Source organism: Salvelinus alpinus, chromosome 23 (assembly GCF_045679555.1).
Source record: "Salvelinus alpinus chromosome 23, SLU_Salpinus.1, whole genome shotgun sequence".
Classification (NCBI taxonomy): Eukaryota; Metazoa; Chordata; class Actinopteri; order Salmoniformes; family Salmonidae; genus Salvelinus; species Salvelinus alpinus.
The window spans coordinates 23520095-23544417 of record NC_092108.1 but is presented as its reverse complement, the minus strand read 5'-3'; the positions used below and the strand labels follow the sequence as shown (position 1 = coordinate 23544417).

Sequence of the window (24323 nt, the reverse complement as noted above, 5' to 3'; positions counted from 1 at the left end):
CCCGGACCAACAATATCTATCACCTGGCTGAGTGACCTGATAGGAAATCACTGTCACTACTAGAGGTGAGTTCAAGAACATCTTGGTGAGAACAGATCTTACATGAATCCAATGGCCATCTCCATAGCTTAATAGCCCATTTCAGCCATAGTCTGAAATTGTCCCATCACAATAATCAAAATATAAACAATGCAGTGGTAATAATACTTGTATCACTAATGTTTATGAAAGAGGAAAAAAAAACTTTTGAAGTGTGTTTAATAAATATGAATGTGCCACATCATTGTTAGGCCTGTGAAGCAATGGGAACATGCTTGATGAAATAATAAACATATTTTTTCTCTTCCAAAGAAATACTACGTGTGATTCAGGTGAGATGTGGCAAATTGAAAGCAGCGTTACCTGGGGGTTCTTCCGTTAGAAAGCCAGTAGGCTACTGCACCCCGCTACACAACATCCTTTGGTAATGTGCACACTATTTACCCCTGGATTGCTCCAGGCTAATGTCTCAATAATGTTCACTCCTTTCTCAGGTCCTTCCCACAAAGGACTTAACTAATGATCCATGGACAAAATGAAGCATTTAAATTTATTCATTAATCATTCATCTCCAGCTCATTGAAAATGCTAAACTTCCACAAAATTAAGATTGAATATTGAAAAGTGATTGAGGGAGACAGCTTTCTAGAAGAGGGAGAGAAAATGAGAGGGAGAAAAAAAATGAAACAACAAAAACAAGTGTGCTTGTCTCCTGAGAGGAAGTGTTTTGCTCAGGCATTGGTCCGGGTGGTCGAGGTAGTGTACTAAGTGGTAGTTAAGGTCACGGTGGGTTTTAGTAGTCCTGATTAGATCTCCAAATCTGGAGAAGCTTAGAATTTCTGTCAACACTGCCTGTAATTATTCTCTTTTCCAATTAATGGTGACATAGATTAATTATCTGATGAGGCAAAGCCAATTGCAATCATTCACCCTGCTAAAATTAGATCAGTCCTGGCAGCAGCATGAAAGTCACCTGTTTCATTGTTATGGATCTGCTGCTAGTAAGAGAGAGAGAGAGAGAGAGAGAGAGAGAGAGAGAGAGAGAGAGAGAGAGAGAGAGAGAGAGAGAGAGAGAGAGAGAGAGAGAGAGAGAGAGAGAGAGAGAGAGAGAGAGAGAGAGAGAGAGAGAGAGAGAGAGAGAGAGAGAGAGAGAGAGAGAGAGAGAGAGAGAGAGTGAAGCGTGCTGGGGTAAGTAAGTTGTCTGGCACCAGGTGAATGTCCAATTACACTGTTATCTGAACTGTAGGCATCTTCTTCTTGTTCAACCCAATGGCATCCAGACCCGCTTGTTTGTTCCCTGCTGCTGTCTCCATCGTCGCAGCATCATCACTGGTTGTTGAGTCTTCTGCCAGAGAGTGCAGAAAGGCAGAAATGCGCCGGATTGCTTCTGACAACTCCTCCTGTTTGAATAAGGGAGCAAATAGAATCAATGAATACATTCTAATTAAGAAAACAGAGTGACGACAGTAGTCAGACGACGTTGAGTTGGGGAGATTAGAGAGGGAGAGCAGCAGCTTTGATGACAGACATACAGGAGACAAAGACAACTCCAGTGTTGATGTGATGCTTTCTCCGTTCTCTGTCTGTTTCACTACTTGCTGCTTGCTCGACGTGCTGTCTAGAGATAGTGAGAGTAAGTTACGCCCAGCGTCTTGTTCTTTATTTTGTGGAAGGAGAGAGCGAGAACAAGTACAAGAGAGAGAGGCTCCTGGTTGAACCATGGTGCAGGTTCAGTGCGCCTGTGTTTTAAAAATCTCAGCATCCAGTTTTTCTATTAAACTGCCTGGCACTGTCAACCAACTTGGGAATCTGAACCGGCCTAGCCATGCAGAAATTCTCTGACTAACAATTATATCAGAAACAGGATCTTGGATTACTGTCCCTGGAGACTGGGGCTAGTGGGCGTCTGCTACTTTCATTACTGGCCATTCAACAAGCACTCTGTACTGTGAGCCTCGCCGCTGTTAGCCATTGTCAATTATGCCATCCCTGGTGTAAACTGGCAGAACACAAAAACTCAACTGCCAGTTCTGGCAGCGGTGTTACAGGATGACAGCGCCCCCACCACCACACACACCCACCATCCCACACCCACCATCCCACACCGCCCATTGCCTCCTCCTCTGTAGCTACTGCAAAGCAAGAAAATAAGTTACATTTGGCTTCATAATGCTAGTGTGCCTTGGTGGTGGAAGTGCAGACCTGACCTTTCTGATCTTCTGCCAAATAGGTTAAGTGGACATGATGGATTTGTATAGTACCCAGCAGGATTCAGTCCATGAAGACTCCATTTTGGTACATTTGTTTCATTATGGTTTGTTCTGTTGGTGGTAACTGCTATGAGGCCATCACCATCAGTATGTAAAATATGCAGTGCATCACTGAGGGGCTTTTGGTTTTAACATAAACGTTACTCGGAGGGTCTTTCTGTTAAAAGTATGCACTGCATTATTTGTAGGTGTGCACTACTTAGAGGGTCTTTGATTTTTAAGTGTGTACTACTCTGAGGGTCGTTGTGCTTAAAGTGTGCACTACTCTAAGGGGTCTTTCTAAGGGGTGTGCACTACTCTTAGTAAGGACCCTGAGTAAGGAAGCTTAGTAAGGAAGCTGTGCATAGTGCGTAGTAAAGCCTGCTTTAGTCAGCAGGAGCCGGGTTGGGGGTTTAATGTGAGTAGCTGCTCTGCTCTGAGGGACCCTGTGCTGGGCTGTGACGGGTGACGGTGCGCTGCGCTTCAATACACCAGCTCTTTTGTCCTTCACACTCTGCAGCTCCCAGATAGCTCCTCCCTCCTCCTCCTCCTTTTCCTCCTCCTCCATGCTCCACTCCTCCCTGCTCTGCTCTACCCTCTGCTCTGTGTTCAGCTGCCTAGGGCCTCCCCTCCTCTCTTCGGGGCTAGACCTGGGAGACATGACTGCTCCCTCCCTCCCTGACTGACTGGCTGTAATGTCTGGCTGGATAAGACCAATCAAAAAGCATGTCGGCAATACAAAGGGGGAAGGAATGGATGGATAGGGAAATAATGACTGAATGTGTTATTGCTCACTGTGTAGAGAAGACTAGACACAGAGGGTCTGAAATGATGTCAAATCAATTCTATCTGGGAAGAAGTCTGATCGAATCAAATCAGTTGAATTATAATTTGAATCGCAATGAAGACCTAGACAAAACTTGTATTGTCTAAGTCTGTGGGACTGTGACATAGGTAATGGTAGTGCTAGCTTGGGAAAAGCTGCCGATAAACATGGCTGGCTGTCACACCTGGATAGAAAGCAGGGGCAAGGAAACAATGCTGAATGTAAACACCTCTGTATAAAAAATATAATGGGTGAGAGAATGTGAATGGTTCCATGGTTGAATGGCACCTGCCTGCTACACTATGATGGTCGGTGAGGGTGCTACAGGACAGGACATTTGATAAAGATTCATCACTCTACTTCTGTCCGCTTTGACCTCCTCTCAAATCTCACTACATATTAGCCACCCATTATCCAGTAATTGAAGATCTCCACTTCTCCATGCACCCCTGCAGATTCAGAATACGTGCCTACTACTTTTTCAGCAAAACATGAGAAAGGTAGCTAGGGGTTATTCAACATAGGAACACAGGAGGGTTTGTAGTTGTACCATAGATAGTTATCCAGTAGTAACAACACAATAAACATAAGGCAGCCACACAGCCAAACGTGAATAAATATGCGCCCTAACAGAGTGAATGTATAGTTCTCTGGAGAGGAGAAAGGGCTAGCTTCAGATGCCGGGTCGCAGCTTGTCATAGGCACTCACACCGAAACATCGTCAATCACGTCACTGTGCCGGCGTTGTGACGACTGGATATATGGAGGAAGGGTGATGGTGGTGTCTTTAACTCTAGTGTGATGACACTACAGACGGCTGTGGTGACTGGTGAATGTTTTACTGTGGGTTAGTGGACTGGTTAGTTCCCTGCCAATGGAGGCATGACGCTCAGCTCAACATGTTTTAACTTTGGGATGCCACACATGCTCAGCATTACATGAAGGCATTACATGAAGTCATTATACTGTCATAAATTATTATACTCCCATTAAATTAATAAAATCTACTCATCCAATGAATCCTCCCAACGCTTAAAAAAATGATTGTGATATACTGCAGGACTAGGCAGGCGGATTGAAGAATTGAAGAAAACTCCATTGAACTGGAATGGTTGTAATGTTGTATGTGTGTGGATTCACAAGGAAAAAGTCTGTGAAACATACATACCTGGACAGTTTTTATTTTCTGGTTGTTCTCATTAGAGAGGGTCTGGAAGCGGGCCAGTTCAGCCTGGCTATAGAGGTTGCGTTGTCTGAAGTATTTCACCACAGCTTTGTGCATCCTCTTCTGCAACAAAGAAATCTAGGAGGGGGCAGACAGGAAGAAAGAAGGAAGGGAAGAGAGAAGAGAGAAAAAGGAATTGGTAAGGCAGGAGAGGAAATTAATGGCAGTGTTCAAGAAGAATGATGGAGGGGAATAGAGAAAGCAGTCAATAGCCCATTCTGCAGTACACAGGCCTGACAGGAATTTCACAGTCTCTTGGTTTCTCTGCCCACTCGTGTGCAGTCATCAGAATCCAGTCACATCTGGCTGCCAGGATGGGGGGTTAATTTTCTCTAAATGCTTCAGCAGTTTTGTTCTAGCTGAGGCAAACTCTGTGACTGCAAAGCTGATGAGTAAAATATTTCTACTTCACCCAGTTTAACTTTATATCAATCCCCTCAAGACATATTTTACACATACACACAGAGTCATGAACCCCCCACCGAAACTAGAAATTATTCCTAGTCTATTGGAAAGACATGATGCTCGCTTGCTTTATTATTTGAACACAGTTTCAAGCAAAGAGGTTTCTTTCAATTCTGATAGATGCCATTGCTTTTTCTCCCTCCATCTCTGTTTTCTTCCTGCAAAGCTTATCATTGCTTGGCAATGTGTTCCCCAGTGCATAGAGAAACTAAAGCGAATTAGCTCAGCCATCTACTGCTGAAGGAAAGACAATAACAGGAATTTTCTTCATAGCATGCCCTGTTAAAAACCTGTGCTGAGAGCTCCATCCACATAAACAAAACAATGCTTACATGCAGTGATGAGGCCACTTAAATGAACCATAAGGTAACTGATGCTACTGGAGGAGAAATAACACATCGCCATTGAAAACCACTTTTAGGTTAGTGCTATCCTAGTAGATGGGGGTAGGTATGGTAGGTAACCATTATACAAAATATATTGCTAAATATATTGCTATTGATAATGATATTGCCTAACATTTGAGGAAAGTGTTGGGTTGGAGCATTGAAGCATTCAGCTATGTGCAGGTGATTAAAACATGTACCAATTGTAACAGGAACTTACTGTATAATGTCAACTAATAACAAATGCCATACATTCAGAATGTATCTTTGTGTACAATGTCTTATTACTATGGTGCTAACTACGTCTGTATTATAACAGGCCAAAGCCTGTAAACCTTGGCTCGCTGAGTCAGGCCAGTAGAGCGCCTTAGCAGGAGCTTCCATTGGCTCCCTCTGCTGAATATCAAATATTTTACAGGCTCTTCAAACAACTGAGAGCTTCTTCCATGTTTGGAGTGAATCAAGTCATTCCAGTACACAGTATTGCTATGGGCTGTCAAAACATGTGTGTTATGTTATGATCCCACCAGTGTGCTGGGTCCTTTGAAGCTAGTCTTTCTTCTCTGGGACAGAAGCAGGTGAGTTAGCCACTATGAATAAAACCCTGTAACATTGGGTATTGAGAATAACAACTGTTAGAAATTAGATTGTCAGAGGGATATGAAAATCAGCAACAAAAAAACTAAAAGGAATTACATTACATTAAATCTGTTTCTATTTAGAATGAGAAAATGAGAGATGTTGGTAGGTGGTTCTGTACTAAATGTCTATGTCTAGAGCTGAAACAAACAGAAATGGTTAAGGAAGGCTAAATCAGGCTTTGATCATGAGCGTGGAGAATCCTGCCCACAGGATTTTATTTCTGCATTTTTCACTTGATAACATTCATTCAGTTAGATGAGGAATTGCTCAAGTAAAGGTATTAGTCATTTTGGAGAAACAAATCATGTCTATTGCTTATTGCCTGAAGCAGTGCATGTTTTATTTCCTGTTTAGGCTATAGAATATGGTCTTCACTTGCAATTTCTTTTAAGATCAAAGTTAAATTGCGTCCCGGACCATAAAAACCGAAACAGTTGAAATGTTGTTTTCTGTAGCCTCTCTCACAATGATTCAACACCTTTAGGAGTAGACGTTGTTCTGTAGTTTCCATTTAAGACCTTTGGGAGTATTAGCATTGAGAGTGTATTCTCTTTTTCTATTATTGACCTGTGCCTGCTATGTGTCTCCCTCCCATTGGCCAACCTAGCCCATTGGCCAACCTAGCCCTTTGGCCAACCTAGCCCATTGGCCAACCTAGCCCTTTGGCCAACCTAGCCCATTGGCCAACCTAGCCCATTGGCCAACCTAGCCCTTTGGCCAACCTAGCCCATTGGCCAACCTAGCCCTTTGGCCAACCGAGCCCATTGGCCAACCTAGCCCATTGGCCAACCTAGCCCATTGGCCAACCTAGCCCATTGGCCAACCTAGCCCATTGGCCAACCCAGCCCATTGGACAACCTAGTGAACAGAAGCAAACATAATGAAACATGTCACCTTGGAACACCTGTATAGTGAGCTTAGTCTTTATGTGTTTGCATGAATTACATCCACCTATCCTCTCTCTAATCTCCCCCTGGGCAGAAATACTACTATATCACATCCATCATCCTCCTACACTAAGGTTATCTCATCAAGATCAGATTACTGCAGTCATCTCATTGGTTACCCAACTAAAACAATCTGAAAATGACTGACCATGCTAAGAAACATTCCAATCAAACGGCAAACTGGATATAATATCATATAATGATTTAAATGTATGATTCAATGATAGTGATTATGATTCAATATGTAAAGCTCTATAATTTTATAACATTAGGAAGTAGACACGTTCAGTAGAGAGCCTACCTGTTTGTGATCATAAAAAGATGCCTCTGCTCGATTCCTCTCGTCAAACACCCCAACAGCCCCCTGCTTGGCGATCATCAGGACTTTCTGAAGGGCTCTGTACTCGTGGGCCAACTCAACGTTCTCTCTTAGGGCTACCTTTAGGTCAGACTACAACACATACACATACAAACACACGTTCAGTTACACGGTTTCACATATATTGATAACAAGGTGTCCTGACAATTTTAAGCACTTGACAGGACTTATGAGTGTGGTCCACAGTCAGAAAATATTGAGGAGACATGGCAGGTTGCAGCATAGTATGACTGAGGAGGCCATCATGGTGGATGGTTCCATCAACCCCTAGTGGAGGAGAGCTGCCAAGGACCAAGGAACAATACATGCTGAAGTAGCAGTTATACTGCACTGTATACAGTACATGTTGAATGTCAGCTACTGTTATGAGCGATCAAAGATATGGATCACTGTCCCAGGCTATGGCTATAGATAAACATTCTTATGAACCAATAGGCCTGGGAGTGAATCCATAGATGTACAGTGTGTATTTAGGGCATACTGTATACTCAGAATTATGACAGACTTAAAATGAATTTCCAATAACATATTTTGTCATAGGTTATTTAGTAGGGGGAACAAGTACACCTGTGTGAGACTATATGTGTGTGCATACTACTGGATGTGTGAGTCTTACAATCTAGGGCACACAGGGACAAATACAGACAAACACTGACTGGACACTATTCTGGAAATCAAATAAATAACAATGACTGAGTAACTGTCTCTCTCTCTGCCTGCCCTCTTGTCAAGTCTCAACACCATTCATTCCCAGAGTATTTGATCACTGTGCTGCTGTATCCATTGTGCTGCTGTATCCTGTTGGTCTCGACTGTACTGTGCTGTACCTGCAGAACGAAGGAACATAATGATGTGTGTCTCTGCAGTAAAACACAACAGCAGCACTAAGGTGATGAGTTTAACCCAGCAGAAAGAGGGGGGGGGGGGCTGTAAACATGACAAATGCTTTCTATTGATTCCAGTTTTAATTACAGCAGGCAAGGCATGCAGCACTACTGACTAAGCCCATCTGATGGCTGCTGTTATCTGAAGTGTAAATGGAACGAATTACACTTCATTGCCCAGAAGAAACTTATGGAGTCTGTAGTTTGGTTGCGTTGTTTACTTTATCCACGGTGACAACTACACAGAACGCCAGCTAGCTGTTTGATTACATTAATGAAGGAAGACACTATGTTGATGGTGGAAACGCTTTGGAAACGTTTGGGTTTGAAGATCATGACAGACATTTACAGTGCCTTCCGAAAGTATTCATACCCATTGACTTATTCCACATTTTGTCGTGTTGCAGCCTGAATTCAAAATGGATTAAATAAATAAAAAAATTCTCATCCATCTGCACACAATACCCCATAATGACAAAGTGAAAACATGTTTTTAGAATTTTAGCTAATTTATTGAAAATGAAATACAGAAATATCGAATTTAGAGTATTCACACCAGAGTCAATATATGTTAGAATCACTTTTGGCACTGATTATAGCTGTGAGTCTTTCTGGATAAATCTCTAAGAGCTTTGCACACCGGGATTGTACAATATTGGCTCATTATTATTTTCAAAATTCTTAAAGTTCTGTCAAATTGGTTGTTGATTATTGCTAGAGTCTTGGCATAAATATAATGACACAAGGCGAAACCCAGATGCAGACACGGGAGGCAGATGGTTTGAGCTCTGATATTTATTATAGTCCAAGGGGTAGGCAAAAGGCAGGTCGGGGACAGGCAAGAGTTCATAACCAGGTCAGAGTCCAAAACGGTACAGGGCGGGAGGCAGGCTCGAGGTCAGGGGCAGGCAGAATGGTCAGGCAGGCAGGCTCAGAGTCAGGACAGGCAAAGGTCAGAACCAGGAGGACGAGAAAAACTGGGGAAAAAAACAGGAGCTAGTAGAAAAACGCTGGTTGACTTGGCAAACAAGACGAACTGGCACAGACAGACAGAAAACACAGGTATAAATACACAGGGGATAATGGGGAAGATGGGCGACACCTGGAGGGGGGGGGGGGGGGGGTGGAGACAAGCACAAGGACAGGTGAAACAGATCAGGGTGTGACAATAGATGTCAAAGCAGATTTATGTCTAAACTAACTCGGCTATAAAATTGCAAAATTACAGATAGATTGTGGATTCTATCATTGTAATTGTTTGCATAATTTCCAATCCCCCATATATACTGTATATATTTTTTTATTTACTGTCTTCTTGGCAAGCAACTCCAGTGTAGATTTGGCCTTGTGTTGTAAGTTAATGTCCTGCTGTGTCTGTTGGAAAGCAGACGAACCAGGGTTTCCTCTTGGATTTTGCCTATGCTTAGCTCCATTCTGTATTTTTTTTTATCCTGAAAAACTCCCCAGTCCTTGATTACAAGCATACCGATGACATGATGCAGCCACCACTATGCTTGAAAACATGGAGAGTGGTACTCAGTAATGTGTTGTATTGAATTTGCCCCAAACATAACACTTTTTAGTTAGGACAAAAAGTGAATTGCTTTGCCACATTTTTGCAGTATTACTTTAGTGTCTTGTTGTAAACAGAGTGCATGTTCTGGAATATTGGTATTCTGCACAGGCTTCTTTCTTTTCACTCTGTTAATTAGGTTAGTACTGTGGAGCAAATACAATGTTGTTGATCCGTTCTCAGTTTTCTCCTATCACAGCCCTTAAACTCTGTAACTGTTTTATAGTCACCATTGGCCTCATGGTGAAATCCCTAAGCGGTTTCCTTCCTCTCCGGCAACTAAGTTAGGAAGGACGCCTGTATCTTTGTAGTGACTGGGTGTATTGATACACCATCTAAAGTGTAATTAATAACTTCATCATCCTCAAAGCAATATTCAATGTCTGCTTTTTTTATTTTTACACATCTACCAATAGGTGCCTTTCTTTGCGAGGCATTGGAAAACCTCCCTGGTCTTTATGGTTGAATCTGTGTTCGAAATTCACTGCTCGACTGAGGAACCTTACTGTCACGCCTGCTCCCGCTCCCCCTCTCTGGCGCTCGAAGGCGCCAGGCTGCCCATCATTACGCACACCTGTCACCATCATTACGCACATCAGCACTGCATTGGACTCACCTGGACTCCTTCTTTTTGTTGATTGCCCCCCCTATATCTGTATGTTCCTCAGTTTGATCCCATCAGCATTAATGTTGTTTTGTTTCCCCTGTCCAGACGCTGTCCGTGTTTTGTTTCATGTCCGTTATTTATTAAATGTTCACTCCCTGTACTTGCCTCTAGTCTCCCAGCATCTGTCCTTACACTTACAGATAATTGTATGTGTGGGGTACAGAGATGAGGTAGTAATTAAAAAATAATGTTAAACACTATTATTGTAAACAGAGTGAGTCCATGCAACTTATTATGTGACTTGTTAAGCACATTTTTACTCCTGAACTTTTTTAGGCTTGCCATAAGAAAGGTGTTGAATACTTACTGACTCAAGACATTTCAACTTTTCATTTTTAATTAATTTGTTAAAATTTTGAAAACCATAATTCCACATTGACATTATGCGGTATTGTGTGTAGGCCAGTGACACAAAATCGAAATTAAATCTATTTTAAATGCAGGCTGTCACACAACAAAATGTGGGAAAAGTGAATACTTTCTGAAGGCACTGTACCTGCTGAATAATTGGACTTCAGCTGATTTTGATTCATTTAATTTCAATTGACTCAGTGTATGGGGCGACTTCATGAGTTCAATGGAACTGTTTGTAGATACACAATAGTATTTTGGTGAAAATTAGGTTAAGATTAGGGTTAAGGGTTTTGTTAAGGTTAGTGTTAAGGTAAGGGTTAGTTATATATTTTGGCTAGTTGGGCTGTCAATGGGATGCAGGTCAGAAAAGTCCCCTTAGTGTCTCCCCACACACAAACACAAGCCTCCTCTGAGCTGTTAGCAATACTAATGTGCTCTACCTGACATTTAACATCCCAACAGTCAACATCCATGGTGACCTCTGGGGCCTTCCAATGACAATATGAGGTCAGCATCTTTCTCCTGTGTAATTTTATATCTCAATGTGTCCAGTCATTACTGTGTTTACTCGTTCACTGAGTCACGCACGGCGGTTTCCAAATGCTTAGTGTGCTTATTACGTTATGCTAATGTGGACATTATGTGTGTGCTTTATATTCAAATCAAATCGAAGTGTATTGGTCGCGTACACAGATTTGCAGATGTTATTGCAGGTGCGATTTGCAGCTTGTGTTTCTAGCTCCAACAGTGCAGTAATAATACCTAGCAATACAAAACGATTACGCACATAATCCAAAAAGTAAAAAGAAAGAAGTTAATACATTTCAGAACGCGTATAGAAAGTATGGACAGTATATGAATAGAAACTGTGTACAGCATTAGTTATATAGGACCTAATGAACATAATGATCAAATTAACCAATTTCCTTATAACTTAACACTCGCTCTAACTCTTGATCTTTTTATTTGGTGAGAGGGGCGATAGGCCTATTGTTGTTTCCATTACATTTTTTCAAGTGAAAAAGGCTAAAGCTATTTTTGCATGATTGCCTTTTATCAGGCTAATGGGACTTGTGTCTATGAGGAAGACTTCCTAATTCTTAAATTGTCTCACGCCAACAACTTCTTTAAAGTTGCTGCGCTCGCGGATGCATGGCGGCCTAGCTCCATTGCCTTTTCTTGTTTTGAACTAATGCATTCTTGATCACCGTTTAATGAAACTCTATACCACATGGCGATTTCACATTAGATAAGCCATGTGAGACTCCCATCAGCCACGAGGCGGTGGCTGGGCTGATAATCCTGCATGCTGCAGATGAAAACCTTACAATAAATTGGGCTCTCCCATTAAAGTGGCAATCTGCAGTTGCTACATCCATTTTTGGACTCATAAATTAATGATATATACCTATAAGTTTATTGAAGAATATAACTGATAAATGCCTCATGAGCTTAATTCAACTGTCTTACCCCACCAGAACCCAAAATATAAGCTTGTTTTACTGCAATGTTTGTAAACAAAGTAAATGTAAACAAACTCTATAGCCTCTAAACATGGTTAAAACTATAATGTTGATATCATTGATGGTCACTCCTTGCATCCATAGCTCTGTCTATGAATTTGAGAGTGGTAACATTTCTCCAGTCCCATTCCTCACCTTTTTACCGAAACAGGAGCGGGGACACCCTTGGTTTTTCTTTCAACTGCTGATTGCCACTTTAAAACAAAGCTTAAATATAAAATAATGTACACCACAGACATTTTTTACACTCCTTTTCGAGGTGAATACAAAAAATATTACATTGGTAAAAATGTGTTTTGTCAATGGTGTGAGGTTGGGAAGAATAGGTTTGTATTTAAATTAATATGATGATTAAACATACAGGTAACTGAATACAGCAAATGTCCAACCAAGAAAGATTCACCAATACAGGAGAGGCCTTCCCACTGGGCACAAACTGGGTGAATCAACATTGTTTTCACAATTACATTGAACCAACGTGGGATACATGTTGAATTGACGTCTGTGCTCAGTTGCTTATCAGTTTGGAAAAATACTTTCCAACAGTTAGTTGTCACTCCTTTAAAAAACACAACACGATTGACCTTGACTTATAATTCTAATTGCTTAGGACGCTGTTGTGGTCTTCTCACAACGGATTGTAGCGAGTAATTCTAGTGACACTAATCCACAAATAACTACACAATAAGCTGAGGACCCTTTCAGACTTTCTCTTGTGTTTGTTACCAATATACCACTTTGAAGACAATTGCCAATGGGCATGTTTGGAAACTAACAAATATTTTTAGCCTACCTGCTTTTAGCCTACCTAAATGTTACTGTGCATGGTCTCAATTCCAGTAAGATTAGCTGTATGAGGAATAGCAGTAACACTAACATCAAATACAATGAGTACAACATAAACCAAACCACCTTGTATTAACCAAATGACCCAGTGTTTTACCTTGGTTTCCTCCATTTTTTGCTGTCTGGTTGTGAATAGAGTAGTGTGAGTTTGCACTGCTTGCTCAATCCGTTGTTGACAGTTGGTGATATCACGGTCTAAGGTGTTCATGATCAACGTAGCTGTTTGGTTTTTGAACTCTACGGCATCAAAGACGGACCTGATAAATACAGGTGAACGACAATCAATTGATTTGGAATAATACCAAGCTGATTCCTGTGCTAATATCAATGATGGAAAAGCCAAGGCTTCAAAGTTAATGGTGACGCTTCACGCTCTGAGCACAGCATGAATCAAACTAATACATTCAAGCTTTCCAGGGTCTCTGGTGCAGCAGGCTTACAATGATAATACATTCTAAATAATCTAGATAGGGTAGAAGACCTATTATATTATATTGGCAGAGCAGAGGGTGGTTGTGAGGAGAGGAGAGATTCTTACTGTAGTTCTTCAATGACATCTGGCATTGTGGCTGCTGTTTCCTCCATCCTGTCAGACTCTGTTCTGTACTCTTTGGACTTAGCAGTGAGGACTGTGATTCTGCTCAAGGCGTGGTCAAACCTCTTGGTAACATCTTGGTGTAATTCCTGTCAACAATAAACAAGATTGAAATGAATGAACCATGCGCCACAATGAAACTTGGCAGCATGATTTCAACATCAATAACTTTTATTAAGTCCCACCACCCACCTTGTGATTTCAAATACATTACACTATCACTTGTAAATCATGCGTGTGTATTAGGTGTAATACATTATATCATGAAATGTGTTGTGCTAATATCTATTACATTTCTCACCATTTTTTAAAATATGGTGACTGAGTGTAAATCCTTGCTTTATCTTACCTTGACTGTATTTAGATGGTCAAGTTTCAGGTTTCTTTCCTTTTTCAGACAATTTGTAGTGTTTTTGTGTTCTGTTAGAACATCACAGAGTTTCTCCCTTAAACGTTCAATTTTCTGAAACAGAGAAATGAATAATCAATTGAATTTAAAACACTCAACATATCTCACTAAAACATTTGAAATACAGTAAACTGAACATAAAATGTTAGATTACCTCAGATTTATCATTGTAAATCTTTCTCAGTTTTTCCATTTCAATTTCCAGTTGTTTTGTAGCTGATGACACCTCTTCAAATTCCTTATGAAGTTCCCATCTGGCGTTTTCTGTGTTGGTTTGCTCCTGATGTAATTCTGCTTTAAATGTTGTTAATGTATCCTGAAATACAGTTTAAAAACGTAACAAAACTGTTGTACACAAGGAATCATATCACCTTCCAAGATCAGTCTTACGAGATTACTGGTTTTAGAACACAGCTGATTGCAAAAAGATGCTTGACAGAACCAACCATGAAAGTCGAAACTCTACAGAAGACAGACAGAAGAGATTTACCTTCAGAATGGCCATGGCTTTCATCTCGCTCATCATGTCTTTCTTCAGATTCTCAATCACTTTCTGAGGAGATATGTATATGTGTTGCATCAGTAACACTAGTAAAGAAGCCCACTTCATCATGGTACATGAATCTACTAGTGCATATCTGAATGTCTATCTGCAAGGGCTCTTTTCACAAACCCACCTTGATAGAGCCTCCAAGCATGGATGAATCTCTAAAAGCATGTGCTTCTGTCACCGACAACTAATGCAGATTATGTGATTGACAAAATCTAACGGAATTTGAATCTAAACATCAGACACTTGTGTCAATGAGGATATGCAACCTTCTCTTTATGTAGGATTCATTTATAAATCAGTGTCTCTCTAACTTACCCTCATAAATTCTGATAAAATGGATCTCTAGTTATGTGCATGGTACTACAGGTAAGAGTGCATGGATCTCTACAGATGTAAGATCTTCATTTGAGCCAGTTTGCTACAGCAGGAAATTAATCCTGCAGCAACAAGAAATGTAAATTATTATGTGGATTATAATTCATGGACATTTTTGTAGTGGTTGATACAATTTTCATAAGGGAAAATCAAGTCTGAAATCTCAAAGTGGAAATTACAAACCTCACAAGCCTTTTTAAACCTCAAATACACCACAAGTTTTAAATGTCCTGCATTGCAAATTAAGATCTTACATCTGTAGCCTTGATCATACTACAGGTAAGAGTGTATGGATGTCGAGTTAAGTGCATGTCTCTTTCCACACGGACCCTCATCCTCTGCTCCGCCATGAAGGTCTGCTGCTCCAGCTCCTCCAGGTTGACCTTGGTGTTAGCGTGCATTGCTGCCACCTGGGACAACTCCTCCTTGGCCTCTTCTCTCTGTTCCTCATTCACACTGATCTTCTGTAGCATGCGCTTCCTCTCCTTCTGAAGCTGCTTCACTGCCTGTTCACTGATGGACACACACAGACGTACGTAAGTATGCACACACACACAGCTACGTAAGTATGCACACACACACATACACACAAATTACATGCAGTACCTCTCATAGATCATGTTACTGTAGTCCTCAGTCTCTAGTTCATACTCTTTGTTTTCCTCGTGGAGAGCCAAGATGTCCTGATGTTTCTTACAGAACACCTCCTCGGAGTGAGAGACCGCCGCTTCACCTGCAAGTCTCTGGAATATGCCCCGGATGCAACGTTAGGAAGCAATAAATATGCAATAAGTCGTATGCAATAAATAAAGTATTGTGAGAAATATTCAACATCAACAATAACTATCATGACATCACTTACAGTTGCATGGACTTCTTTCTGCAGCTCTGAAATCTCTTCCTTTAATTGTGCAATTTTTCTACCTTCAACCTCAATAAATATGTTCAACTCCACAACCTGTGACCAAAAAATAACTAGACATTGTATTCTCAATGTGTAAGGAACATTGGTGCATGTTTCAGCATATTCCTTAAGTAAAATTCCTCATTCATTCGTTCATTCATTAATTATGATAAATGCAGTTGTTCACAGTGATGAAAATCATTTAAGTTACAGACTGGCTCACATGTGCTGATGTAACATACAGTACACAGTTAGCACAGTACAGTACTCACCAGTTCATTGACTGCAGTCTCCTTCACCTCTAGCACAGGGATACGTTGTGACATGTCTCCCCACTCCTCCTCCTTCAAAGCCACCATCTCCTCTGTCTCCTTCAATGTAATGCAGTAGCCATCCCAATAATCTATCAGCTGCTGGAATTCAGTTCTGGACAAAATAATACAATCATCTTTTGAAGTGAAATTATTAATAAACTGCAAGCATGGCGCAACAGTTGTAAGTACTTTATAGCAACACTGTCAGGTTAAGTTACCGCGTGATTACAGAAATATTTGAGATTTAACAGGACAGATTACTTGGACAATTATTCCTTTGGTTCCTTCTGGTTCCTTCTAACCTTTACCTAAAATAGGTTAGGTTGGGTAAGGTTGGGTAACTGTCAGATACTGTATGTGAGGACAGACACTGGGAGATGAGAAGAAGGTACAGGGAGTGAACATTTAATAAATAACAAACATGAAACAAAACACGGACAGCGTCTGGATAGGTGAAACATAATGACATTAATGCTGACACAGGGATCAAACTGAGGAACAGATGCAGTTGAAGTTGTAAGTTTACATACAATTATGTTGGAGTCATTAAAACTTGTTTTTCAACCACTCCACAAATGTCTTGTTAACAAACTATAGTTTTGGCAAGTCGGACAGGACATCTACTTTGTGCATGACACAAGTATTTTTTCCAACAATTGTTTACAGACAGATTATTTCACTTATAATTCACTGTATAAAAATGTCAGTGGGTCAGAAGCTTACATACACTAAGTTGACTGTGCCTTTAATTAGGGCTAGGCCCCTTTTTTCTCAATTTCTGCCTGAATGACGTGCCCAAAGTAAACTGCCTGTTGCTCAGGCCCTGAAGCCAGGATATGCATATAATTGGTACCATTGGAAAGAAAACACTTTGAAGTTTGTAGAAATTTTAAAATAATGTAGGAGAATAACACAATAGATATGGTAGGAGAAAATCCAAAGAAAAACCAACCAGAATTTTTGTTTTTTGAGAGACCATCCTCTTACAATGGCAAGAATAAGGTCATACTGATAATTAGCTCCCTGGATGCTTCCACAGGGTGTCAGCAGTCTATGTTCAAGGTTTCAGGCTTGTAACTTCAAAAACAAAAAATAAATATCAGTTTTAGGACAGGGACACAGTCTTGGAAATTTGTGTTTGGGCGCGCCATGAAGACCTGCTAAAATCGTTTTCCTATTTAACATACTTCTTTTCGTAGAAATATTATAGTTTGATTACATTTTAGGGTACCTGAGTAGTAAATAGAAACGTATTTTGACTTGTTGAAACAAAGTTTCGGGGTAGATTTTCAGATTCCTTTCTCCGCATGTTGAACGAGTGGACTACTCAAATCGATGGCGCCAACTAAACTGCCTTTTTGTGATATAAAGGATTTTATCTAACAAAACGACACTACATGTTATAGCTAGGACCCTTTGGATTACAAATCAGAGGAAGATTCTCAAAAAGTAAGTAAATATTTAATCGCTATTTGTGAATTTATGAAACCTGTGCCGGTGGAAAAATATTTTGATATGGGGCGCCGTCCACAAACAATCGCATGGCATGTTTTCGCTGTAATAGCTACTGTAAATCGGACAGTGCAGTTAGATTAACAAGAATTTAAGCTTTCAACCGATATAAGACACTTATATGTACCTAAATGTTTAATATCCATCATTTTTGGGATTATTTATTTGAAGTGCGCGCCCTCCAGTTTCACCGGAGGTTGTCCCGCTAGTTGGACGCATAGCCCTAAAAGGGCCTATAAACAGCTTGGAAAATTCCCGAAAATTATGTCATGGCTTTAGAAGCTTCTGATAGGCTAATTGACATAATTTGAGTCAATTGGAGGTGTACCTGTGGATGTATTTCAAGGCCTACCTTCAAACTCAGTGCCTCTGCTTGACATCATGGGAAATCAAAAGAAATCAGCCAAGACATCAGAAAACAAATTGTAGACCTCCACAAGTCTGGTTCATCCTTGGGAGCAATTTCCAAACGCCTGAAGGTACCACGTTCATCTGTACAAACAATAGTACGCAAGTATAAACACCATGGGGCCACGTAGCAGTCATACCGCTCAGGAAGGAGACGCATTCTGTCTCCTAGAGATGAACGTACTTTGGTGCGAAAAGTGCAAATCAATCCCAGAACAACAGCAAAGGACCTTGTGAAGATGCTGGAGGAAACAGGTACAAAAGTATCTATATCCACAGTAAAACGGGTCCTCTATCGACATAACCTGAAAGGCCGCTCAGCAAGGAAGAAGCCACTGCTCCAAAACCAACATAAAAAAAAGACTACGGTTTGCAACTGCACATGGGGACAAAGATCGTACTTTTTGGAGAAATGTCCTCTGGTCTGATGAAACAACAATAGAACTGTTAGGCCATAATGACCATCATTATGTTTGGAGGAAAAAGGGGGAGGCTTGCAAGCCGAAGAACACCATCCCAACCGTGATGCACGGGGGTGGCAGCATCATGTTGTGGGGGTGTTTTGCTGCAGGAGAGACTGGTGCACTTCACAAAATAGATGGCATCATGAGGTAGGAACATTATGTGGATATATTGAAGCAACATCTCAAGACATCAGTCAGGAAGTTAAAGCTTGGTCGCAAATTGGTCTTCCAAATGGACAATGACCCCAAGCATACTTCCAAAGTTGTGGCAAAATGGCTTAAGGACAACAAAGTCAAGGTATTGGAGTAGCCATCACAAAGCCCTGACCTCAATCCTATAGAAAATCTGTGGGCAGAACTGAAAAAGCGTGTACGAGCAAGGAGGCCTATAAACCTGACTCAGTTACACCAGCTCTGTCAGGAAGAATGGGCCAAAATTCACCCAACTTATTGTGGGACATTTGTGGAAGGCTACCCAAAACGTTTGACCCAAGATAAACAATTTAAAGGCAATGCTACCAAATACTAATTGAGTGTATGTAAACTTGGGAATCTGATTAAAAAAATAAATGCTGAAATAAATCATTCTCTCTACTATTATTCTGACATTTCACATTCTTAAAATAAAGTGGTGATCCTAACTGACCTAAAACAGGGAATTTGTACTAGGATTAAATGTCAGGAATTGTGGAAAAACTGAGTTTAAATGTATTTGGCTAAGATGTATGTAAACTTCCGACTTCAACTGTAGATATAGAGGAAGCAATCAACAAAGTAAGGAGTCCAGGTGAGTCCAATGAAGCGCTGATGTGCATAATGATGGTGATAGGTGTGCATAATGATGGGCAGCCTGGCGCCCTTGAGTGCCAGAGAGAGGGAGTGGGAGCAGGCGTGACACTGTAATACTATTTAATATGCTGTATACTGTACTCACAGTCTGTCATTTAGCAGATTCCTGATGCCCTTAAGTTCATTGAACATCAAACCTCTATCCTCATCTGCTTTCAGTTCTTCCTTTCTCATGTCTTCTTGAAAACTCTTCAGTTCACTGAAGGTCTTTGAAAATGTCTCAAGGGCCTAAAATAAAAATATATATAAATATATGCAATATATATGTGACAATAACAGTGTAGAAAAAAACTAGAACAAAATTCATTGTGAACAGTACCTTACGTTGAGCCGTATTAATTTGGATCATGAAATCACTCTCCAGCTGCAGTTTTTCCTTCACAAGAGGCCCATTTTTCTTGATGAAATCAATGTCCTCATTTAACCGCTGATTCAGAACCTCTGTCTTGATCATTCTATCTGTCACTTGGTGAAGTTTATCTCTTCTCAATTTCAGATGCCATTTCAATTCACTGATGTCTCTGGTACAGGCCTCATGCTCTGGAGAGAAACAGCACATATCCAGGTTTCAAGTAAAGTTGCACTGTAAGCAATATATAAAGAACTTACCAACTACTAGATTACAGTTTATTTTGTCTTCAACAACAAGTGTTACAGAATAATACTCCTAATAAAAGAGTGATAATAACATGAATGACCTTTCTTTTAGGGATCTTTGTCTTTATGCCACTGACTGACCTTTCTGGACAGCTACAGGGAACTCCTGCTGCTTCCACAGTGAAATACTATACATTTTCCCCCCTAAAGTTCTCCTTCTCTTCTTCTCCGACTGTAGAGCCTCCTCTGCATCCTGGCGATCAGCTTCCAGACGTTCAATCAGATACACTACTTCTACCAGGACGTCCGTGGTTTCCTTACGCAGCGGAGACAACAGGTCACCCTCTGTATGAAGGAAGAGAGATGCTCGTATAGTATACCAGTAGCCTTATCTATTGAAAAAGATTGATAATTGTCACATAACCTAAGCTAAAATATAATAAACTACAAGAGGACTCATAGTACAGAAAGCATCTGCAAACAATAGGGGCTGTACTGTATATGGTTGATTCAAAATAGTGCGCATGTTATAGATGCCATTACACTGTACATTTTTGTTCCTAGACACATTCTGTTGTGTTCATGGACTTCATCACGTGACACAAGGCTGTGTACTGTATCCCTCTCATTTGAGAAAATAAATAAAAAATATTTACCTCTTTCACCTCTTGCACTTAGTCCAATGCCTTCGATGTATAACTCTGTAGGTATCATTGAAGACACAGATTCACTGGAAATCAATCTGGAAAACATGGAACACATTTCTTCACATACCTGAAGAAATAGGAACATTCAATGCTGTAAATGTAAAGCTTAAAATGAAGACTAATAAAAAAAAAATGGAATCAAATTGTATTCATCAGGTACATAGTTTAAAGAAGGTTTGAAAGGGGCAGTGAAATGCTTGTGTGCTAACTCCCTCAACATTACAGTACAATAATCAATAATAAATATCAATAATAAGAGTCAAGTCAAAAACAACAAGTAATAGAAGAGGTAGTATGCATAGATCAGTATAGATCATGAATGTGCTATGTCCAGTATGACTGTATTTACAAATATCCTGTCTTGGTCACTCAGTTGACAATAGTATATAATAGAACACCACCGTTGACTCTGTGTGTGTGTGTGTGTGTGTGTGTGTGTGTGTGTGTGTGTGTGTGTGTGTGTGTGTGTGTGTGTGTGTGTGTGTGTGTGTGTGTGTGTGTGTGTAAGGGTTGGAGGTGACACATAGGACATAACATAGGACCAAAAAGATACATCTTACCTAAAAGTTTTGCTTTTTTGCTGTTTTTCATGAGACATCTGATGCTGAACATTTCCTGACTGGTAGAGGAGACAGGCAGACAAATGACAGAAATGTTTTTTTTTTATTGTTTTTTAAATATTTTACCCCCTTTTCTCCCCAATTTTCGTGGTATCCAATCGCTAGTAATTACTATCTTGTCTCATCGCTACAACTCCCGTACGGGCTCGGGAGAGACGAAGGTCGAAAGCCATGCATCCTCCGAAGCACAACCCAACCAAGCCGCACTGCTTCTTAACACAGCGCGCCTCCAACCCGGAAGCCACCCGCACCAATGTGTCGGAGGAAACACCGTGCACCCGGCCCCCTCGGTTAGCGCGCACTGCGCCCGGCCTGCCACAGGAGTCGCTGGTGCGCGATGAGACAAGGATATCCCTACCGGCCAAACCCTCCCTAACCCGGACGACGCTAGGCCAATTGTGCGTCGCCCCACGGACCTCCCGGTCGTGGCCGGCTGCGACAGAGCCTGGGCGCGAACCCAGAGTCTCCGGTGGCACAGCTAGCGCTGCGATGAAGTGCCCTAGACCACTGCGCCACCCGGGAGGTCCACCATGTTGTTGTTTTTTAAATATATTTTTGGCCCATAATAATTAACTCAAAAAGCTTTTTTGCATGATCACACTTTGAATCTTACCTGTTGACACCAGTTCTCCACTTTCCTCTTCAGCTCCTGAATATGGCAAACAGCTTTGTTGACGCACGGTGAGGGGGTGTTAACCAGGGCACAACTGCGACGTCTGCTGGGGCACACTGCTTGAAGATCTACCTGATCTTAAAAGATATCAGAAATGACCAGCCGTAAATCAAATTGAAGAGTTAGACCTATGCCCCGATTCATGATCATTTTGGGTTGGCTTGATGAAAAGCCAAAAACACATTACTGCTTCCATAAATATGATACATACAAACAACAGTATGACAGTATAACATAAGGAATAATTAATATGACATTTGTATCCCTTAAAATCTGACACAAAGATATAGTATATCGGACACGTATTCCACCTTGTGTGAAAGAGACTTACTGTACACAGTGTTATGACAATACGACAATGATCTTATGTCATTTTCACTATCACCCATAAATGTCCATATAACCAATCAATGTATTGTAAGCATCAGTGAATAGGCCAAGGGCCAGGGAAGCCTAATTTGAGCCTCCTGTGGCAGACTCAAGGGCGATATAGGCTTAGCGGTGGAAGGGTGCCATCTGGCTGCAGTATGGCTCCTGGCCTAAATGCACAATATTGAAACAGATATCCTACTCAGGCTAACATACACTTTAGGCCAGTGCTTTCAAGGCACAACATAGCCCACTCTATGTAAGATGATGCTGCAGCTGGAGCGCTCATAGGAAATATGATTAAGCAAGTGGGCGACTTTCACCTTTTGTTATGGACTGTAATGTGAGAGTACATTACCTGCTGTTGTGGCAATCTGTATCAAGTGTCTCTTTAGAAGCAAGACAATGTGTGATGACAGACAGTATCCCCATTGTATAACAATGCTACCACCTGTATCTCTGTTCTGTTTCAATTGCCTTTCAAGTGTTTAGGTGTGTGAGGGGGTTATTATTTGTGCAAAATTTCTTTCAAACCTTGTAAACTTGGCCCGTCCTCCCTTGATGGAAATCTGAGTGGTTCAACTTCAGGCATTGTCGCAATATGCAATCTCCACAATACTGTACAAAAAACAAATTATTGTTAGTTAGATCAATGTTGGTGAAATTAAATCACTTTTTGCTACCTTTACATCTTGCCACTGTGCAAACTAATGGAAAAAAGCAGGCTAGCTGTGTGTCATGTCTTATGTTATGGCATGGAAGAAAGTCGAAGCGTGAGCGAGTTGGCTATCAACTTAACTTACTTGTTCCCAGAATGGATAGGCCTTCGTTCTTTTAAAATTATAACATCCTGATTCAGGCGCTACTGTAACTACCACCGATACGTTATCTGGAAACAATATATCCGATGAAATTTTCAACAAACTTTATTTTATGACCAGAAAGTTACAAAAAATTAGTTGTTATGTCCCGTATGATTCTATTCCGTCTTGAATGGCTGCGTAAACTACCCGTGTCACATGGTTGCTAAGCAACAAGCAAAGGGCTGCATTCAAGAGCAGTAGCAGAGGTTTGTTCACTGTACTTTATAAAATGACAAATAATAACCCCTTTTGTAGTTTTTCACGGCTTCTCGAGGCCCTTTGCATGGCACAGGCATTGTTCGTCTGCCATCTAAGTTATAGGGACATATTATGCGTTGTATTAATTCAGAGGAACGTTTTCACCAAGGTTAGGCTAAAGTCTAGACATTTTGAGACACTATAACAGCATTTTAGGATGATAAGTTGCAGGAAGTTTTGGCTGACTAGATTAACAAATGTAATTATACTAGGGTAAGTAAGGCTTGTTGTAGAAATGAGTCATGAAGCGAGTTAGCATATGAATGAAAGGACAATGGGGCATCACATTTGTGCTGAAGCAGCAATTGCACATGTATTCATTACAAGTACAACATAAAAATGATCTGTTTGTTGATCATTAATTGATGAGATACCAACACAATACATGTCACTTCCTACTGGCAATCAATGCCATTTCCACTTAAAGCACAATTGAATGCTCTAGAAGTTAAACAAAATAAGGAGCAGATATTATATGCCTACCATTCTTAGATCTGTGAGACAGGTTCTAAGATAGGGCAGGGTCAATAAGACCTTAACTGGATACTGGTATGGAGGCATGCAAGACAGGACTATCACAAAATATATAGATTGTATTACAAATATAGTACAGTACGCCAGTTTACTGGGCAGGTGTAATTTGGATGTCACCAAAGGTAATTTACAGTTTTACAAAGGCCTGAAACAAAACACAGCAAATTTTAAGTGGAAGCACAGCAAAGGTCTAACAGACTAAAGTGTTACTTGCATAAAACTGCACGCTCTCTCAATCTCCCCCCCCAAAAAACAGTAAGCTATTAAACACAATACACACCTCTGCTGCCTCAGCTGTCTCAAGTCCACTCCAC

At 40.8% G+C, this 24323-nt stretch overlaps 1 protein-coding gene across 3 annotated transcripts; it reads right to left on the bottom strand.

Moving 5' to 3' along the window:
* Nucleotides 1–241: 241 nt before the first annotated feature.
* Nucleotides 242–23368, bottom strand: LOC139550613 (coiled-coil domain-containing protein 178). 3 transcript variants are annotated; one of them, XM_071361610.1, is made up of 20 exons: nt 23158–23368; nt 22889–22972; nt 21926–22062; nt 21253–21311; nt 20642–20727; nt 20127–20330; nt 19708–19928; nt 19474–19616; nt 16114–16267; nt 15800–15895; nt 15544–15680; nt 15267–15450; nt 14500–14562; nt 14164–14325; nt 13950–14063; nt 13544–13689; nt 13103–13262; nt 7081–7230; nt 4283–4417; nt 242–1439 (listed from the first exon to the last, which is right to left on the bottom strand). In XM_071361610.1, exons 2-20 carry the CDS (start codon nt 22944–22946, stop codon nt 1263–1265), a joined length of 2586 nt encoding a protein of 861 aa, XP_071217711.1. In that variant the 5' UTR covers nt 22947–22972; nt 23158–23368; the 3' UTR covers nt 242–1262. The 3 variants fall into 3 exon arrangements, with proteins under 3 accessions (XP_071217711.1, XP_071217712.1, XP_071217713.1); XM_071361611.1 differs by lacking the exon at nt 15800–15895; XM_071361612.1 differs by lacking the exons at nt 242–1439; nt 4283–4417; nt 7081–7230 and adding an exon at nt 8820–9019.
* Between the last annotated feature and the right edge of the window lie 955 nt (nt 23369–24323).

Bases quoted from the DNA above. Each gene is read 5' to 3' on its own strand.
- LOC139550613 (XM_071361610.1), bottom strand. From the start codon at position 22,946: ATGCCTGAAGTTGAACCACTCAGATTTCCATCAAGGGAGGACGGGCCA. The intron at 15,896-16,113 runs GTGAGTACTGTA...TTTTGGTCACAG, and splicing joins AGACTGCAGTCAATGAACTG to GTTGTGGAGTTGAACATATT. The intron at 1,440-4,282 runs GTATGTATGTTT...TTATTCAAACAG, and splicing joins AGAAAATAAAAACTGTCCAG to GAGGAGTTGTCAGAAGCAAT.